This window comes from Scyliorhinus canicula, chromosome 5, assembly GCF_902713615.1.
Source record: "Scyliorhinus canicula chromosome 5, sScyCan1.1, whole genome shotgun sequence".
NCBI lineage: Eukaryota > Metazoa > Chordata > Chondrichthyes > Carcharhiniformes > Scyliorhinidae > Scyliorhinus > Scyliorhinus canicula.
In genome coordinates, this window is record NC_052150.1 from 227,982,519 (window position 1) to 228,002,206 (window position 19,688).

The 19,688-nt window shown below is 57.2% G+C and overlaps 1 protein-coding gene across 1 annotated transcript in view; it reads left to right on the plus strand.

Annotated features, from left to right (window-relative positions):
- The first annotated feature begins 1,990 nt into the window (after window positions 1-1,990).
- Window positions 1,991-19,688, plus strand: part of hgh1 (HGH1 homolog (S. cerevisiae)) — a 28,950-nt gene continuing 11,252 nt past the window's right edge. Inside the window, exons 1-4 of the mRNA XM_038798688.1 lie at window positions 1,991-2,026; window positions 5,417-5,973; window positions 8,086-8,186; window positions 11,741-11,839. Coding sequence (XP_038654616.1) covers window positions 5,432-5,973; window positions 8,086-8,186; window positions 11,741-11,839 — 742 coding nt within the window. The 5' untranslated portion in view covers window positions 1,991-2,026; window positions 5,417-5,431. The remainder of the gene's footprint in view (window positions 2,027-5,416; window positions 5,974-8,085; window positions 8,187-11,740; window positions 11,840-19,688) is intronic.

The window sequence follows — 19,688 nt, forward strand, 5'->3', positions numbered from 1 at the left end:
TGAATCATCCCATGCCCACGGAATGGTTCCTACAGTCGATTCCCCAATACTTGAGGACACTCCACCAAAAGACTTGCAGGAAATAGATGGATACACCGTCGTCGCTTATCCAACGATAGACGAAGCATATATCGTCATATCAGATGAGGATGAGTCGCTAATTCAAGCTAAAACACAAAGTGAAGAAGCAACGCCGAATGTCGAGGACATTGATCCAGCTAAGACACCTCAGTGCAACGCTTTGCAGGTCATTCCTGAAGTAAGCTTGCCTGCAACTGCAAAAGAGTCCAAAAGTATGCCGACAGGGGATGTCTCACAGGTTGAGGGGAATACAGCAGTGTTCAAGCGCAAGCACCATGGGCAAACAAACCTCCTCAATCCAGCAAAGGCCCCAGAATCAGCTATTGTGGCAGAAGAGCCAGAGTCAGCTTTGACAGCTAAAGATCCAGCAGCAGCCATTGAAACAACAAGGGGTCCAGAAACAGTTAATCCCACAGCCCAGCAGCGAGAAGGATGTCACAAAAGTCAAAAAGAAAAGGAGTCGCAATGAGCGGATCATGCAAACTAGAAGGAAGCGGAAGAGATAAGAGTTAAGGACGCAGTTGGTCGACCGGGCAACATGGTGGGGCTGAACTGCTGTCCCAGACACTCCCCAGGGTGGGGCTGAGCTGTTGTCCCAGCCACTCCCCAGGGTGGGGCTGAGCTGTTGTCCCAGACTCTCCCCAGGATGGGGCTGAGCTGCTGCCCCAGACTCTCCCCAGGGTGGGGCTGAAGTCCTGTCCCAGACTCTCCCCAGGGTGGGGCTGAGCTGCTGCCCCAGACTCTCCCCAGGGTGGGGCTGAAGTCCTGTCCCAGACTCTCCCCAGGGTGGGGCTGAGCTGTTGTCCCAGACTCTCCCCAGGATCGGGCTGAACTGCTGCCCCAGACTCTCCCCAGGGTGGGGCTGAGCTGCTGTCCCAGACTCTCCCCAGGGTGGGGCTGAAGTCCTGTCCCAGACTCTCCCCAGGGTGGGGCTGAGCTGTTGTCCCAGACTCTCCCCAGGGTGGGGCTGAGCTGTTGTCCCAGACTCTCCCCAGGATCGGGCTGAGCTGCTGCCCCAGACTCTCCCCAGGGTGGGGCTGAGCTGTTGTCCCAGACTCTCCCCAGGGTGGGGCTGAACTGCTGTCCCAGACTCTCCCCAGGGTGGGGCTGAACTGCTGGCCCAGACTCTCCCCAGTGTGGGGCTGAGCTGTTGTCCCAGACTCTCCCCAGGGTGGGGCTGAGCTGTTGTCCCAGCCACTCCCCAGGGTGGGGCTGAACTGCTGTCCCAGACTCTCCCCAGGGTGGGGCTGAACTGCTGGCCCAGACTCTCCCCAGGGTGGGGCTGAACTGCTGGCCCAGACTCTCCCCAGGATCGGGCTGAGCTGTTGTCCCAGACTCTCCCCAGGGTGGGGCTGAAGTCCTGTCCCAGACTCTCCCCAGGGTGGCGCTGAGCTGTTGTCCCAGACTCTCCCCAGGGTGGGGCTGAACTGCTGTCCCAGACTCTCCCCAGGGTGGGGCTGAGCTGTTGTCCTAGACTCTCCCCAGGGTGGGGCTGAAGTCCTGTCCCAGACTCTCCCCAGGGTGGGGCTGAACTGCTGTCCCAGACTCTCCCCAGGGTGGGGCTGAACTGCTGTCCCAGACTCTCCCCAGGGTGGGGCTGAAGTCCTGTCCCAGACTCTCCCCAGGGTGGGGCTGAGTTTCTGTCCCAGACTCTCCCCAGGGTGGGGCTGAGTTTCTGTCCCAGACTCTCCCCAGGGTGGGGCTGAGCTGCTGTCCCAGACTCTCCCCAGGGTGGGGCTGAGTTTCTGTCCCAGACTCTCCACAGGGTGGGGCTGTGGGAACTACAACTCCCACAAGGCCAGGCGGCCACTTCCTTCCGCCGGCCGCACGTGCGCGGGCGCTGGGCTTTCCCATTGGTCAATGACCCTGTCACTCAGCCCGGGCGGGGGCGGAACTTCAGCTCTGAGCCCGGCCTGACCGAAATCCCCGGTTAAGGGAGAGGGGGTGAGTATTGGGGGAGAGGGGGTGAGTATTGGGGGGGGGGGGTGGGGAGAGGGGGTGAGTATTGGGGGGGGGGGGGTGGGGAGAGGGGGGGTGAGTATTGGGGGGGGGTGGGGAGGGGGTGAGTATTGGGGGGGTGGGGAGAGGGGGTGAGTATTGGGGGGGTGGGGAGAGGGGGTGAGTATTGGGGGGGTGGGGAGAGGGGGTGAGGATTGGGGGGGGTGGGAGCGGGGTGGTTTGGGGGGGGTGGGGGGGGAGGGGGTGAGTATTGGGGGGGGGTGGGGGGAGGGGGGTGAGTATTGGGGGGGGGAGTGGGAGAGGGGGTGAGTATTGGGGGGAGGGGGTGCGTTTGGGGGGGGGTGGGGAGAGGGGTGGTTGGGGGGGAGTGGGGGGGGGGGGTGAGTATTGGGGGGGTGGGGGGAGGGGGTGGAGTATTGGGGGGGTGGGGCGAGGGGGTGAGTTTGGGGGGTGGGGAGAGGGGGTGAGTTTGGGGAGAGGGGGTGAGTATTGGGGGGTGGGGAGAGGGGGTGAGTATTGGGGGGGTGGGGAGAGGGGGTGAGTATTGGGGGGGTGGGGAGGGGGGTGAGTATTGGGGGGGTGGGGGAGGGGGGTGAGATTGGGGGGGTGGGGAGAGGGGGTGAGTATTGGGGGGGTGGGGGGGGGGGAGTATTGGGGGGGTGGGAGGGGGGTGAGTATTGGGGGGTGGGGAGAGGGGGTGAGTATTGGGGGGGGGGGGCGGGGGGGTGTTGGGGGGGGTGGGGGGGGGGGGGGGGGGTGGGGGGGGGGGAGGGTGTTTGGGGGGGGGGGGGGGGGGGATGTTGGGGGGGTGGGGAGAGGGGGTGAGTATTGGGGGGGTGGGGAGGGGGGGAGTATTGGGGGGGTGGGAGAGGGGGTGAGTATTGGGGGGTTGGGGAGAGGGGTGTGAGTATTGGGGGGGTGGGGGGGGGTGAGTATTGGGGGGGTGGGGAGAGGGGGTGAGTTGGGGGGGTGGGGGAGGGGGGTGAGTTTGGGGGGGGGGGGAGAGGGGGTGAGTATTGGGGGGGTGGGGAGAGGGGGTGAGTATTGGGGGAGAGGGGTGAGTATTGGGGGGAGGGGGGGGAGTATTGGGGGGAGAGGGGTGAGTATTGGGGGGGTGGGGAGGGGGGTGAGATTGGGGGGGGGGAGAGGGATGTGAGTTGGGGGGAGGGGGGGAGTATTGGGGGGGGAGAGTCTTGGGAGAGGGGGGAGTATTGGGGGGGGGGAGAGGGGGGAGTATTGGGGGGGGAGGGGGGAGTATTGGAGAGGGGGGAGTATTGGGGGGTGGGGGGAGAGGGGGGAGTATTGGGAGAGGGGGGGTATTGGGGGGTGGGGAGAGGGGGAGTATTGGGAGAGGGGGGACTATTGGGGGGTGGGGAGAGGGGGTGAGTATTGGGGGTGGGTGGAGGGGGGAGTATTGGGGGGTGGGGGAGGGGGGGAGTTGGGGGTGGGGAGGGGGGGAGTATTGGGGGAGGGGGGAGTATTGGGGGAGGGGGGAGTATTGGGGGGGGGGAGGGGGGAGTATTGGGGGGTGGGGGAGGGGGGAGTATTGGGGGTGGGGGAGGGGGGAGTATTGGGGGGTGGGGGAGGGGGGGAGTATTGGGGGGTGGGGGAGGGGGGAGTATTGGGGTGGGGGAGGGGGGAGTATTGGGGGGGTGGGGTAGGGGTGAGTATTGGGGGGGTGGGGAGAGGGGGTGAGTATTGGGGGAGGGGGGGAGTATTGGGGGGGTGGGGGAGGGGTGAGTATTGGGGGGTGGGAGAGGGGGTGAGTATGGGGGGTGGGGGTGGAGTATGGGGGGGAGGGGGGAGTATTGGGGGGGAGGGGGCGTTATTGGGGGGAGGGGGGGTATTGGGGGGGAGGGGGAGTATTGGGGGGGTGGGAGGGGGGGAGTATTGGGGGGTGAGGGAGGGGGGGAATTTGGGGGGGTGGTGGGGGAGTATTGGGGGAGGGGGGGGAGTATTGGGGGTGGGGGGAGGGGGTGAGTATTGGGGGGAGGGGGTGAGTATGGGGGGTTGGGGTGGGGGAGGGGGTGAGTATTGGGGGGGAGAGGGGGTGGGGAGAGGGGGCGAGTATTGGGTGGGTATGGGGGGGTGGGGAGAGGGGTGTGAGTATTTGGGGGGGAGAGGGGGTGGGGAGAGGGGGGGAGTATTGGGGTGGGTATTGGGGGGGAGAGGGGGGGGAGGATTGGGGGGGGTATTGGGGGGGTGGGGAGAGGGGGGGGTATTGGGGGAGGAAGGGGGGGAGTATTGGGGTGGGATTGGGGGGGTGGGGAGAGGGGGTGGGTATGGGGGGAGAGGGGGGTGGGGTAGAGAGGGGTGGGTATTGGGGGGGAGCGGGGGTGGGTATTGGGGGGGTGGGGAGAGGGGGTGGGTATTGGGGGGGTGGGGAGAGGGGGTGGGTATTGGGGTGGGGCGAGGGGGTGGGTATTGGGGGGTGGGAGAGGGGGTGAGTATTGGGGGGGAGGGGGTGAGTATTGGGGAGAGGTGGGAGTATTGGGGGGGAGGGGGGTGGTATTGGGGGGGGTGGGGAGAGGGGGTGAGTATTGGGGGGGGGGAGGGGGGTGAGTATGAGAGGGGGGGGAGAGGGGATGTGGGGTGGGGAGAGTGGGTGGGGAGAGGGGAAACGGGGGTGAGGAGAGTAGGTGGGGAGTGGGGTGAGTATTGGGGGGGTGGAGAGAGGGGGTGGGGAGAGGGGTGTGTGGGGAGAGGGGAGACGGGGTGGGGAGAGGGGAGACGGGGTGGGGAGAGGGGAGACGGGGTGGGGAGAGGGTGTGGGGTGAAGGGATGGGGTGGGGAGACAGGGTGGGGAGAGGGGGTGGGGAGTGGGGTGAGTATTGGGGGGGTGGGGAGAGGGGAGACGGGGTGGGGAGAGGGGATACGGGGGTGGGGAGAGGGGATACGGGGGTGGGGAGAGGGGATACGGGGGTGGGGAGTGGGGAGTGGGAGGGGAGAGGGGTGTGGGGTGAAGGGACAGGGGGTGGGGAGAGGAGAGACGGGGTGGGGAGAGTGGGTGGGAAGAGGGGAGAGGGGGTGGGGTGTGGGGTGAAGGAACAGGGAGTATGGAGTGGGGGTGGGGAGAGGGGAGACGGGGTGGGGAGCAGGAGGGGAGCGTGTGGGGTGAAGAGTCAGGGAGTGTGGAGAGGGGGTAAGGAGAGGGGAGGGGAAGTGGGGAGAGGGGGGGGTGGGGGACAGGGGACAGGGGCTGTGGAGAGGGGGGGGGTGTGGGGGGTGAGTGTGACCTGTTGAGGAGGCATTTTGTTGACCGTTAGCTGTGTGGGGACGTCCTGAGATGGGTTTAGTTTTGTTACAGTGTCTCTCTGTCCAGCTGTCCGGCTTATCCAATGTCTCATTTGCTGTTCCCTCTGTCTCCCTGACACAGACCGAGACCATCGCCATGTTGAGTGAAGGGCGGATACAGGAGCTCCTGGGGTTTCTGACACTCGACACACGGCTGGACGTTAAAGGCCAGGCCACTGAGTGTGTGCTGGGCCTGACTGGCAGCAAAGACGGCCGCAGAGACCTGGGCCAGTGTGTGGACATCCTGCGGTCTTTGCTGGCATTGACCAAAGACACCTCCCGTGCTGTGGCAAAGGATTGCTACTACGCCCTGGTCAACCTGTCTGCTGATGCTGCGATACACCGTGCCCTGGTACAGGATGTGCGCCTTATGCCCGTGCTCCTGGCCAACCTCCTGGATCCTGAGTACGACTTTGCGGACCAGATCTGCTCCATCCTGTCCAACCTCTCGCGGGAGGCGGACACGTGTGTCGACGTGTTCCGAGCCATTCAGAACGAGGGTCCCGGCTTGGCTGAGATTGTGGACATCTTCTGCTCAGACAGTTACAACAAAAAGGTGGACCTTCACTATCTGGGGCCACTGCTGTCCAACTTGACCCAGTTACCAGAAGCCAGGAAGTTTATACTGGATAAGGACAGGTCTGCCGCTTTACACATTCCCTCACAACTGCGAAACTAGTTCGAACAAATGAAAGTTTCTGTAGTCCCAGATGACCAGAGTCTTCTCGGCCGTTTTGAGAGAGAGCTGACTGGTGGTGATTTAGATAGATCGTTTTATGAAGGATAAAGGTGTTCGGGTGGGAAAGTGGAGCCGAGTCCACAAAAGATCAGCCATGATCTCATTGAATGGCGGAGCAGGTTGGGGGGGGGGGGGGGGGGGGGGGGGCAGATTTCCTACTCCTGCTCCCAGTCCTTATGTTCTAACCGGAGGATCAACGCACCTCAGACAAGGGGGCAAGGTTGAGCAGGCAGTGCCTTCATGAATAACCTCAGCCGGTACGGGAATTGAACCCACGTCACTGGCCTCGCTCTGCATCACAAACCAGCTATCTAGCCAAGTGAGCTAAACTGGCCCTCACTGTCCAGAAATGTCCGCATTTACATTTTCTAATATGAATAAACAGCCTGGTTATACAGAAGAAGCATGGACACAGAGTTTAGGGTTCACTCACATTAATCTGTTACGGTAACAAGACAAGAGAATGAAGATACTCAAACGAAATATGCATGTCAGATGCAGTATAATGTGGATAAATGTGAGGTTATCTGCTTCGGCAAAAATGGGAAGGCAGATTATTATTTGAATGGATGCAATTAAAAAAACAATTTAGAGTGCCCAATTAATTTATTCCAATTAAGGGGCAATTTAGCGTTGCCAAGCCACCTACCCTGCACACTGTTGGGTTGTGGGGGCAGAACCCACGCAAACACGGGGAGAATGTGCAAACTCCACACGGACAGTGACCCACAGCCGGGGATCGAACCTGGGACCTCGGTGCCGTGACGCAGCAGTGCTAAACACTGCTGCGTGCTGTCCCGAATGAGTGTAAATTGAGAGAGGTGTATTCTCAGCGAGACCTTGGTGTCCTCGTGCATCAGTCACTGAAAGTCAGTGTGCAGGTACAGGAGGCAGTAAAGAAGGCCAATGGTATGTTGGCCTTCATAGCGAGAGGATTTGAGTATGAGATTGTTCTTTCAAAGAGCCGGAACAGCATCTATCTAACTCTCGGCTCTACCTGTCCTGGGAGTGTTTGATGGGGACAGTGTAGAGGAAGCTTTACTCAGTATCTAACCCCGTGCTGTACCTGTCCTGGGAGTGTTTGATGGGGGCAGTGTAGAGGGAGCTTTACTCAGTATCTAACCCCGTGCTGTACTTGTCCTGGGAGTGTTTGATGGGGGCAGTGTAGAGGGAGCTTTACTCTGTATCGAACCCCGTGCTGTACCTGTCCTGGGAGTGTTTGATGGGGACAGTGTAGAGGGAGCTTTACTCTGTATCTAACCCCGTGCTGTACCTGTCCTGGGAGTGTTTGATGGGGACAGTGTAGAGGGATCTTTACTCTGTATCTAACCCCGTGCTGTACCTGTCCTGGGAGTGTTTGATGGGGACAGTGGGGAGGGAGCTTTACTCTGTATCTAACCCCGTGCTGTACCTGTCCTGGGTGTGTTTGATGGGGACAGTGGGGAGGGAGCTTTACTCTGTATCTAACCCCGTGCTGTACCTGTCCTGGGAGTGTTGATGGGGACAGTGGGGAGGGAGCTTTACTCTGTATCTAACCCCGCGCTGTACCTGTCCTGGGAGTGTTTGATGGGGACAGTGGGGAGGGAGCTTTACTCTGTATCTAACCCCGCGCTGTACCTGTCCTGGGAGTGTTTGATGGGGACAGTGGGGAGGGAGCTTTACTCTGTATCTAACCCCGCGCTGTACCTGTCCTGGGAGTGTTTGATGGGGACAGTGTAGAGGAAGCTTTACTCTGTATCTAACCCCATGCTGTACCTGTCCTGGGAGTGTTTGATGGGGACAGTGTAGAGGAAGCTTTACTCTGTATCTAACCCCATGCTGTACCTGTCCTGGGAGTGTTTGATGGGGACAGTGGGGAGGGAGCTTTACTCTGTATCTAACCCTGTGCTGTACCTGTCCTGGGAGTGTTTGATGGGGACAGCGGTGGGGGAGCTTTACTCTGTATCTCTGAGAAGAGTTGTTATTTGTTGTGACCCCATGTTAATCTGTGGGATTTGTTCTTTGCCCTCCAGGTGTGTTGTTCAGCGTCTGCTCCCTTACACACAGTACGAGGATTCGAGTGTGCGGAGAGGAGGGGTTGTGGGCACGCTTCGTAATTGCTGCTTTGATCATTGTGAGTGTCTCAGCTTTTTAACCAGAACTGACTAGGGGGGTGGTGGGTGTGGGCGGTGTCGTGTGGACTGTGTCGCGTGGGAGATGTCACAGCTTCAATGTGTATCTGAGCTGTCTAAACTGCCTGGATTTTGGCGAAGGCAGGCCTGATTTCGTTTTACTGCACCTTCACACCCACACTTTGTTTTATCCCTTCAGAAATGTTTGGGTGGGAAAGTGGTGGAAGGTTTCACGCAGATTATTAACGTTGAACTCTCCTTCCGTGGCCAACACGTCGTGGCGTTGGCCTCTAATCCGGAGGTTCCGGCCCCGGGGTAGGGATGCTATCACTGTGCCACCAGGCCTGCAGGACAGGAAGGTGAAGTTACTCGACGGCGGAATGTGCTCGAGGGGGTTTGAGTGACCACTCTCTGTTCCTATGTTATCCCAGCCGGATCCCACGTGACAACCGCCCTTTGTGGGGATCTTCCTGTATCTCGGGAACTTTGCAAGTTTGGAAGAATGAGAGGCGATCTAATCGCAACCCAGAAAATGCTGAGCGGGATTGATGGGGAGGGTGCTGCACGACTGTGTCCGCTGCTCGAGGGAATCTCAAACCCGAGACCACAGACTCTGGATAAGGGCGGCCGATCGTTTCGAACTGAGGTGCGATGAAATAGTTCACTCAAATGGTTGTGAATGTTTGGAATTCTCGATCCCAGAGAGTTGTGGACACTCCATTGTTGAATATATTCCAGGCTGCGGGATGAGACAGATTTTTGGTCTTCGGGAATTCCGGGATACGGGGTGTGGGCGGGAAAGTGGAGTTGAAGACCAAGATCGGACCAGATGGTATTGAGTGGTGGAACAGACTCGATGGGCCGAGTGGTCGGCTCCTCCTCATTTCTTGCATTCACCCTCCCGTCAACCTCTTCAGGCAAGGAGAGGGTGGCAGAACAGGGTGTTGAGATCCAGAATCCATCCATCGGAGTATTTGAGGGGCAGACTTCCTGCATCTGCGGCTGTGGGATTTCTTGTGGAAATGGAAAATGTCTGACAATCCTGTTCCGATCAAAAATCCAAGAGCTGATTCAGTGGTAACTTCCAAAGTGAGATTGGTTCATTTGTCGCAAAGGAAACATTCCCGGGGCTCAGGGGAAAGAGCAAAGGCTGAGGACTGACGATCACTCATTCAAACAGACCACATTACCCAATTACAACAATGTTTCATTTGTAGGAGCTTCAAACTCTCTCTCCTCCACGCAAAGTGTAGGTTAGATAGCCTTTACATAGAACAGTACAGCACAGAACAGGCCCTTCGGCCCTCAATGTTGTGCCGAGCCATGATCACCCTACTCAAACCCACGTATCCACCCTATAACCGTAACCCAACAACCCCCCCCTTAACCTTACTTTTATTAGGACACTACGGGCAATTTAGCATGGCCAATCCACCTAACCCGCACATCTTTGGACTGTGGGAGGAAACCGGAGCACCCGAGGAAACCCACGCACACAGGGGGAGGACGTGCAGACTCCACACAGACAGTGACCCAGCCGGGAATCGAACCTGGGACCCTGGAGCTGTGAAGCATTTATGCTAACCACCATGCTACCCTGCTGCCCCTGCATTTAGTTTTTGATTTCCCATGTCGGTGCAACATCGTGGGCCGAAGGGCCTGTACTGCGCTGTATCGTTCTACGTTCTAAAGTGTGAACCGTCCACGAGCTGCACTGTAGCAACTCGCCAAAGCTCCTTCAACAGCACCTCCCAAACCCGTGACCTCTACCCTCGAGAAGGACCAAGGCAGCAAACAGATGGGAACGCCACACCCTGACTCGGAAATATATCGCCGTTCCTTGACTGTCGCTGGGTCAAAATCCTGGAGTTCCCTCCCTAACAGCACTGCGGGTGTGCCTACACCTCATGGGCTCCAGCGGTTCAAGAAGGCAAATCATCACCACCTTCTCAAGGGCAACTAGGGGTGGGCAATAAATGCTGGTCTAACACCCACGTTCTGTGAAAGGATAAACAAAACCTCAGCCATGAGTGCATCCTCCCATTTGACCTGGTCATCGCTGTGGTATGTAACTGGATAGACTGAAAAAGGCCATGACAGTTCAACTAGCTAGTCCAAAATTCCATTTGACTTGAGTAACTGCACCGAGGTCGCGCAGTGTTCCGAGAGGGGGCGCAGTGCACCGAGAGGGGGCGCAGTGCTCCGAGAGGGCGCGCAGTGCTCCGAGAGGGGGCGCATTGCACCGAGAGGGGGCGCATTGCACCGAGAGGGGGCGCGGTGCACCGAGAGGGGGCGCGGTGCTCCGAGAGGGCGCGCAGTGCTCCGAGAGGGGGCGCATTGCACCGAGAGGGGGCGCATTGCACCGAGAGGGGGCGCAGTGCACCGAGAGGGCGCGCAGTGCACCGAGAGGGCGCGCATTGCACCGAGAGGGTGCGCGGTGCACCGAGAGGGCGCGCATTGCACCGAGAGGGCGCGCATTGCACCGAGGGCGCGCATTGCACCGAGAGGGGGCGCAGTGCACCGAGAGGGCGCGCAGTGCACCGAGAGGGGGCGCAGTGCACCGAGAGGGCGCGCAGTGCACCGAGGTCGCGCAGTGCACCGAGAGGGGGCGCAGTGCACCGAGAGGGCGCGCATTGCACCGAGAGGGGCGCAGTGCACGAGAGGGGGCGCAGTGCACCGAGAGGGGGCGCAGTGCACCGAGGTCGCGCAGTGCACCGAGAGGGCGCGCAGTGCGCCGAGAGGGCGCGCAGTGCGCCGAGAGGGCGCGCAGTGCGCCGAGAGGGCGCGCAGTGCGCCGAGAGGGCGCGCAGTGCGCCGAGAGGGCGCGCAGTGCGCCGAGAGGGCGCGCAGTGCGCCGAGAGGGGGCGCGGCGCGCCGAGAGGGGGCGCGGCGCGCCGAGAGGGGGCGCGGCGCGCCGAGAGGGGGCGCGGCGCGCCGAGAGGGGGCGCGGCGCGCCGAGAGGGGGCGCGGCGCGCCGAGAGGGGGCGCGGCGCGCCGAGAGGGGGCGCGGCGCGCCGAGAGGGCGCGCGGCGCACCGAGAGGGGGCGCGGCGCACCGAGAGGGGGCGCGGCGCACCGAGAGGGGGCGCGGCGCACCGAGAGGGGGCGCGGCGCACCGAGAGGGCCCGCGGCGCACCGAGAGGGGGCGCGGCGCACCGAGAGGGGGCGCGGCGCTCCGAGAGGGCCCGCGGCGCACCGAGAGGGCCCGCGGCGCACCGAGAGGGGGGCGCGGCGCACCGAGAGGGGGGCGCGGCGCACCGAGAGGGGGGCGCGGCGCACCGAGAGGGGGGCGCGGCGCACCGAGAGGGGGCGCGGCGCACCGAGAGGGGGGCGCGGCGCACCGAGAGGCCCGCGCGGCGCACCGGGAGGGCGCGCGGCGCTCCGCGAGGGCTGCATTACCAGCACTGCTGTCTTCCAGATTAGATATTTGCTTCGTGATGTTGAAGGGAATGTTGCTGCTGATAGAATGGGCCCTTGTTATTTAGGCAGAATCTTGTATGGAGCCAAACGGCCTTCACTGGACCCCTCACTCATCCTGTCTTTATCTCCTCATGCAGCTTATCACGAGTGGTTGCTTGGCAACAAAGTCGACATCCTCCCATTCCTGCTGCTGCCATTGGCTGGTCCGGATGAATTAAACGAGGACGAAATGGAAGGTGGGGAAGAATATGGGGAAGGCGCTGGGATCAGTGGGGTAAGGAAAGATGGAAAATGTGGGAAGGAGCTAGGATCTGTGGGGTAAGGAAAGATGGAAAATGTGGGAAGGAGCTAGGATCAGTGGGGTAAGGAAAGATGGAAAATGTGGGAAGGAGCTAGGATCTGTGGGGTAAGGAAAGATGGGAAATGTGGGGAAGGAGCTGGGATCTGTGGGGAAAGGAGATGGGAAATGTGGGAAGGAGCAGGGATCAGTGGGGAAAGGAGATGGGAAATGTGGGAAGGAGCAGGGATCAGTGGGGAAAGGAGATGGGAAATGTGGGAAGGAGCTGGGATCAGTGGGGAAAGGAGATGGGAAATGTGGGAAGGAGCAGGGATCAGTGGGGAAAGGAGAGATGGGAAATGTGGGAAGGAGCTGGGATCAGTGAAAGGAGAGGCGGGAAATGTGGGGAAGGAGGTGGGATCAGTGGGGAAAGGAGATGGGAAATGTGGGAAGGAGCTAGGATCTGTGGGGAAAGGAGATGGGAAATGATGGAAGGAGCTGGGCTCTGTGGGGAAAGGAGATGGGAAATGTGGGAAGGAGCTGGGATCAGTGGGGTAAGGAAAGATGGGAAATGTGGGAAGGAGCAGGGATCAGTGGGGAAACGAGAGACGGGGAATGTGGGGAAGGAGCTGGGATCAGTGGGGAAAGGAGATGGGAAATGTGGGAAGGAGAGGGATCAGTGAAAGAAGAGGCGGGAAATGTGGGGAAGGAGCTGGGATCAGTGAAAGGAGAGGCGGGAAATGTGGGGAAGGAGCTGAGATTTGTGGGGTAAGGAGAGATGGGAAATGTGGGGAAAGAGCTGGGGTCTGTGGGGAAAGGAGATGGGAAATGTGGGGAAGGCGTGGGGATCACTGAGGTAAGGAAAGATGGGAAATGTGGGAAGGAGCTGGGATCAGTGGGGAAAGGAGATGGGAAATGTGGGGAAAGGAGATGGGAAATGTGGGAAGGAGCTGGGATCAATGAAAGAAGAGGCGGGAAATGTGGGGAAGGGGCTGGGATCAGTGTGGAAAGGAGAGACAGGAAATGTTGGGAAGGCGCGGGGATCAATGGGATAAGGAGAGATGGGAAATGTGGGAAGGAGCTGGGATCAGTGGGGTAAGGAAAGATGGGAAATGTGGGGAAGGAGTTGGTGTCTGTGGGGTAAGGAGAGATGGGAAATGTGGGGAAGGAGATGGGAGCAGTGGGGTAAGGAAAGATGGGAAATGTGGGGAAGGAGCTGGGATCAGTGGGGAAAGGAGATGGGAAATGTGGGAAGGAGCTGGGATCAATGAAAGAAGAGGCGGGAAATGTGGGGAAGGGGCTGGGGTCTGTGGGGTAAGGAAAGATGGGAAATGTGGGGAAAGAGCTGGGATCAGTGGGGTAAGGAGAGATGGGAAATGTGGGGAAGGAGCTGGGATCAGTGGGGTAAGGAAAGATGGGAAATGTGGGGAAGGAGCTGGGATCAGTGGGGTAAGGAAAGATGGGAAATGTGGGGAACGCGCGGGGATCAGTGAGGTAAGGAAAGATGGGAAATGTGGGGAAGGAGCTGGGATCAGTGGGGTAAGGAAAGATGGGAAATGTGGGGAAGGCGCGGGGATCAGTGGGGTAAGGAAATGTGGGGAAGGAGCTGGGATCAGTGGGGTAAGGAAAGATGGGAAATGTGGGGAAGGCGTGGGGATCAATGGGATAAGGAAAGATGGGAAATGTGGGGAAGGCGCAGGGATCAATGGGATAAGGAAAGATGGGAAATGTGGGGAAGGAGCTGGGATCAGTGGGGTAAGGAAAGATGGGAAATGTGGGGAAGGCGTGGGGATCAGTGGGGTAAGGAAAGATGGGAAATGTGGGGATCAATGGGATAAGGAAAGATGGGAAATGTGGGGAAGGAGCTGGGATCAGTGGGGTAAGGAAAGATGGGAAATGTGGGGAAGGCGTGGGGATCAGTGTGGAAAGGAGAGACAGGAAATGTTGGGAAGGCGCGGGGATCAGTGGGGTAAGGAAAGATGGGAAATGTGTGGAAGGCGCGGGGAACAGTGGGGTAAGGAGAGATGGGAAATGTGGGGAAGGAGCTGGGATCAGTGGGGTAAGGAAAGATGGGAAATGTGGGGAAGGCGCGGGGATCAGTGGGGTAAGGAAAGATGGGAAATGTGGGGAAGGAGCTGGGATCAGTGGGGTAAGGAAAGATGGGAAATGTGGGGAAGGAGCTGGGATCAGTGGGGTAAGGAAAGATGGGAAATGTGGGGAAGGAGCTGGGATCAGTGGGTAAGGAAAGATGGGAAATGTGGAGAAGGCGCGGGGATAAATGGGATAAGGAAAGATGGGAATTGTGGGAACGCGCGGGGATCAGTGGGGTAAGGAAATGTGGGGAAGGGCGCGGGGAACAGTGGGGTAAGGAGAGATGGGAAATGTGGGGAAGGAGCTGGGATCAGTGGGGTAAGGAAAGATGGGAAATGTGGGGAAGGCGCGGGGATCAGTGGGGTAAGGAAAGATGGGAAATGTGGGGAAGGAGCTGGGATCAGTGGGGTAAGGAGAGATGGGAAATGTGGGGAAGGAGCTGGGATCAGTGGGGTAAGGAAAGATGGGAAATGTGGGGAACGCGCGGGGATCAGTGGGGTAAGGAAAGATGGGAAATGTGGGGAAGGAGCTGGGATCAGTGGGGTAAGGAAAGATGGGAAATGTGGGGAAGGCGCGGGGATCAGTGGGGTAAGGAAATGTGGGGAAGGAGCTGGGATCAGTGGGGTAAGGAAAGATGGGAAATGTGGGGAAGGCGTGGGGATCAATGGGATAAGGAAAGATGGGAAATGTGGGGAAGGAGCTGGGATCAGTGGGATAAGGAAAGATGGGAAATGTGGGGAAGGCGCGGGGATCAATGGGATAAGGAAAGATGGGAAATGTGGGGAAGGAGCTGGGATCAGTGGGGTAAGGAAAGATGGGAAATGTGGGGAAGGCGCGGGGATCAATGGGATAAGGAAAGATGGGAAATGTGGGGAAGGAGCTGGGATCAGTGGGGTAAGGAAAGATGGGAAATGTGGGGAAGGCGCGGGGATCAATGGGGTAAGGAAAGATGGGAAATGTGGGGAAGGCACGGGGAACAGTGGGGTAAGGAAAGATGGGAAATGTGGGGAAGGAGGTGGTTCTCCTGGAGAACTGAAATCTTTTGCCCTTTTTCTTGGCTCTGCGGGTCGTTTATACTGTGGAAACCTATGTTAGTTATTGGGGTAGAGTTCCCTCTTTATTGAAATGCCCAGAGAAAAATAAGGATAATAAAGCTTAAAGCAGAAACTCGTTGATACACAATCAATGGACACGAAACGTAGATGAAATCCGAACGATAGGCTTTAATACACAAGAAGTGTACCCGGCAGCAGACGTACAGAAGAAAGGCCGACTGCCGGGAAGCACGGGTTCTAATATCCTGCCTCGTGGCCAATCGGCTGAGAGGCACATGACTTAACCGGGCCAATGGGCAGCGAGTCCTCTGCACCAAAGGCAGCTCACACTTCCAGGTACCGTAATACCCCTAGTCATACTACCACACCCGTCGACAGGGTCTGAAGCTTCTCGGGGCTCAACGGCAAGTAAGATGGCAAAGTCGGATTCTATCTCTGCCAGCGCTCCTCTAACGCCAGAGGTCCTCGGCAGTATCTTGACGAGTAATTCAAGAGTCACGGACTAATTGTGTCGGAGGAGCTTAGAAGATGCACGATAAATTCTATCTTAAGTGGGGTGCTCTTTCCAAGAGCCGGTGCAGACTCGATGGGAAACTAACGAGATTGTTGAGGCCCAGAGAGCCACAATCAAGGGTAAGGAGGTGGCTTTATCGACCCATAGTGATCAGATTACTGTGATGGAGTCCAGTCTGACTTCTATAGCTGATATGAATAAATAATCTTTATTAGTGTCACAAGTAGGCTTACATTAACACTGCAATGAAGTTACTGTGAAAATCCCCTTGTTGCCACACTCCGGCGCCTGTTCGGGTACACAAGGGAGAATTCAGAATGTCCAATTCACCTAACAAGCACGTCTTTCGGGACTTGTGGGAGGAAACCGGAGCCCCCGGAGGAAACCCACGCAGACACGGGGAGAACGTACAGACTCCGCACAGACAGTGACCCAAGCCGGGGATCGAACCTGGGTCCCTGGAGCTGTGAAACAACAGTGCTAGCCACTGAGTTAAAGTGGATTCGCAACCCCACCGGGTCCGTTGCTCACTTTGGCCGAAGCCTCGATCTGGAATCCACTTTGTGTGGTGATTTTCCAGTTATAAGGAAGAAGAGAGGGTTCTGCGCTGGGCACCGTGACTTCCAGTGGGAAGGCCATTCCATTTGGTTTTATCAGGGTGTGGAGTTGCTGAAGGAAAGGGCAGCATTCAATGGAGTGAGGCCGCCCTGTATAAAGAGAGAGTCTGGGTTGGGATGGTGTGTCTAGCCTGTCTTCGAGTAACATTTGAGGAAGGAGACTATTTTTTCAATATGCCGGGGGATGTGGACGCTTTTGTTAAAAGGCAGAAGTTGTGTGCGGTGTAGTGTGGTATGGCTTTGTTGACGGTTTACTGAATTGTTTGTATTTATTCTTTCCTTTTACTTTTTCTTGTTGGGTTTTTGTTCTTTATAAAAAGAAAAGAGGAAAAAGAAAAGTTGTCGTTTGGCGTGACTTGGGGTTGCTGGTGGAGTTCGCAAGTTAAATTATTGGTGGTATTTTATTATTTATTTCCTCCAGTGGGAGTCTCTGCTGACTAGAGAGTTAGTTCGGGGGGGGGGGGGGGGGGGCACCTCCAAACCTCCAAACCTCCAAACCTCTAATTCACCTGGAACGTTAGGGGTTTGAATGGCCCAGTGAAGAGGCCGTGGGCATTTGCCCATCCCAAGAGTTTAAAATCCGATGTGATTTTTTTTGCAGGGGACCCGCTTTTGCAGTTCGGGGACCAGATCAGGCAGCACACGGGGTGGGTGGGGCAGGTTTGTCCTTCTGGTTTTGATGGCAGGGCCAGGGGTACAGAGGTTTTAATTCACAAAAGAGCTCAGTTTTCCATCTTTAAGATTCTAGCCCACCCTAGTGGCCGATACGTTATTGTTTATGGTTCCCTGTTGAGCACCCCGGTTATTATGGTCAACGTTTACACCCCCAAATGGGATGATACATTTAGTAACTCCCTGCTGGCTTCCCTCCCTAATCTCGACTCACATCAGCTCATTGTAGGTGGGGACCTGAATTGTGTTTTGGACCCCAGATTCGATCGTTCCAAACCTAAATCGTTTGAACCGTTGGGGATGGGCAGGACTTTGTCTCCGTTCATGACTCAGATAGGGGGGTGGATCCTTGGTGCTTTCTGCACTTCAACCAGAGGGACGTCTCTTTTTTTTGTCCACCAGTATACTCCTGGGCTGATTTCTTTGTTTTGGATAGGGTTCTCCTCTCTTTGGTGGTGTGGCTGAATCCTTAGCGATTGTTATTTTGGACCATGACCTGCACTTTATTGATTTGTCAGTAGAGTGGCCCCACCCAGCGTCCATCTTGGAGATTAGATACTGCACTGTTCGCTGATAAATTTGTGAACGTAGGTCTGTGGCCATAGATTTCAAAAAACATTTTAAGTACCCAATTATTTTTTATCCAATTAAGGGGCAATTTAGCATGGCCAATCCACCTACCCTGCACATCTTTGGGTTGTGGGGGTGAGACCCACGCAGACATGGGGAGAATGTGCAAACTCCACACGGACAGTGACCCAAGGCCGGGATTGAACCCGGGACCCCAGCGGCACGAGGCAGCAGTGCTAATCACTGTGCCACCTTGCTGCCCATCCTGAGCCGTAGATGACCACATAAAATCTAATAGTCCGGTTCAATTTCACCTTCCACATTGTGGAGGGCTCTTAAGGCAGTCCTCTGGGACGGGCAGCTATCTCCTACAGGGTGTATGTGTTGAAGATGGCGAGGCTGGAGCAGCAGAGGCTGGTGGATTCCATTCTGGAGCTGGATCACCAATAATCGCCTGAACCCACTCCAGAGCCATTGGCAAATAGGGAAAAATGACAGACCCAGTTTGAGCTACTGGCTGGGTGGTAGGTCCGCTCCAGGGCACGTTCTGTGAGTTTGGCGAGAAGGCCAGCCATGTTCTGGCCCACCAACTGAAATAGAAGGCAGCCTCCCAGGAGATTACTCAGATACCTAATTCTGGCGGAAACCTCGTTCCTGCCTCTCCCCGGGTTAGTGTGGTTTGTAAATCATTTTGCCGAGATCTTTATAGACCAGAGCCCCCTGCAGATAAATTGGCCCTGTCCGACTTCCTGGACAGTCCGCCCATCCCAATGGTTAAGGTGGAATCAGAGCGATGAGTTGACACGCCATTAGGCCCAGACGAAATTTTGAAATGTATTGGGCTGATAACAGCCTGGCAAGGCCCCTGGTCCGGAAGGCTTTCCGGTTGAAATTTATAAGAAGTTCTCGGGACAGCTTGTGCCATTGTTGTTGGACTTGTTAATGATTCCCTATCCCAGGGTTCGCTGCCTCTGACCCTCACTCGAGCCTCGGGTTCCCTGCTTCACATCATGAATAATACGGGACCTGGCACTGCTTCCTCTGGTACGTCCCTCTGGACACTGGCCCCCAGTCGCACAAACCTTCTGCCACCACCACCACCCTCTGTTTCCTATCACTAAGTCAGTTTTGGATCCAACCTGCCAAGTTACCCATGTGCTTTTATCTTAGAGTCATAAAGTCTTACAGCACAAGAAAGGCCCTTCGGCCCATCACATCTGCACTGGTCAATAAACAACCACCTAACCATTCTAATCCCATTTTCCAGCACTTGGCCCAGAGCAGTTTATGCCCTGGGATTGGAAGTGTACAACTTTATCAGTCTCCCATGTGGGACCTTGTCAAAGGCTTTGCTAAAATCCATATGAACTACATCGACTGCACTACCCTCATCTACCCACCTGGTCACATGCTCAAAAAATTCAATGAAATGTGTTAGGCATGACCTCCCTCTGACAAAGCCATTCCTGATCAAACCTTATCTCTCCAAATAGAGAGATAGATTCTCTCCTTCAAAATTTTCTCTAACAGTTTCTCTACCACTGAAGTGAGACTCACTGGTCTGGAGTTCTCTGGTTTATCTCCACCATCTCGAAAAGTGGAAACACATTAGCCATCCTCCAATCAACTGGCACCTCCCCTGTGGCCAGGAATTGAAAAATTGGGTTGGAGCCCTCATAATTTCTTCCCTTGCCTCCCACAGCAGCCTGGACCTGGGGGTTTGTCCACTTTTAACCCCACTAAAACCTCCTCACTCTGTGTCAAACTGCTCAAGAATCTCACGGTCTATCTCCACGAATTCTGTACCTACATCCCCCCGAAGACAGAAGTACTCGTTTAACACCCTCCCACTGTCGTCCGTCACCGCGCACACATTGTCCCCTTGTTCCCTAATGGGCCCCACTCTTTCCCTGCTTATCCTTTTCCCTTAATAAACTTCGAGAGTATCTTGGGATTCTCCCTAATCCTACCCGCCAGTGCTTTTCATGCCCCCTCTTTGCTCTCCGACTTGCTTTCTTAATCCCCCCCCCCCCCCCCCCCCCCTGCACATTCTATACTCCACAGATTTGTTCCCTTTGAAGCTGTTAAAAGACTCTCTTTTCGGGCAGCACGGTGGCGCAGTGGGTTAGCATTGCTGCCTCACGGTGCCAAGGTCCCAGGTTCGATCCGGCTCTGGGTCCCTGTCCGTGTGGAGTTTGCACATTCTCCCCGTGTTTGCATGGGTATCACCCCCACAATCCAAAGATGTGCAGCGTAGGTGGATTGGCCAAAGAGACATGTTGGGCCTGT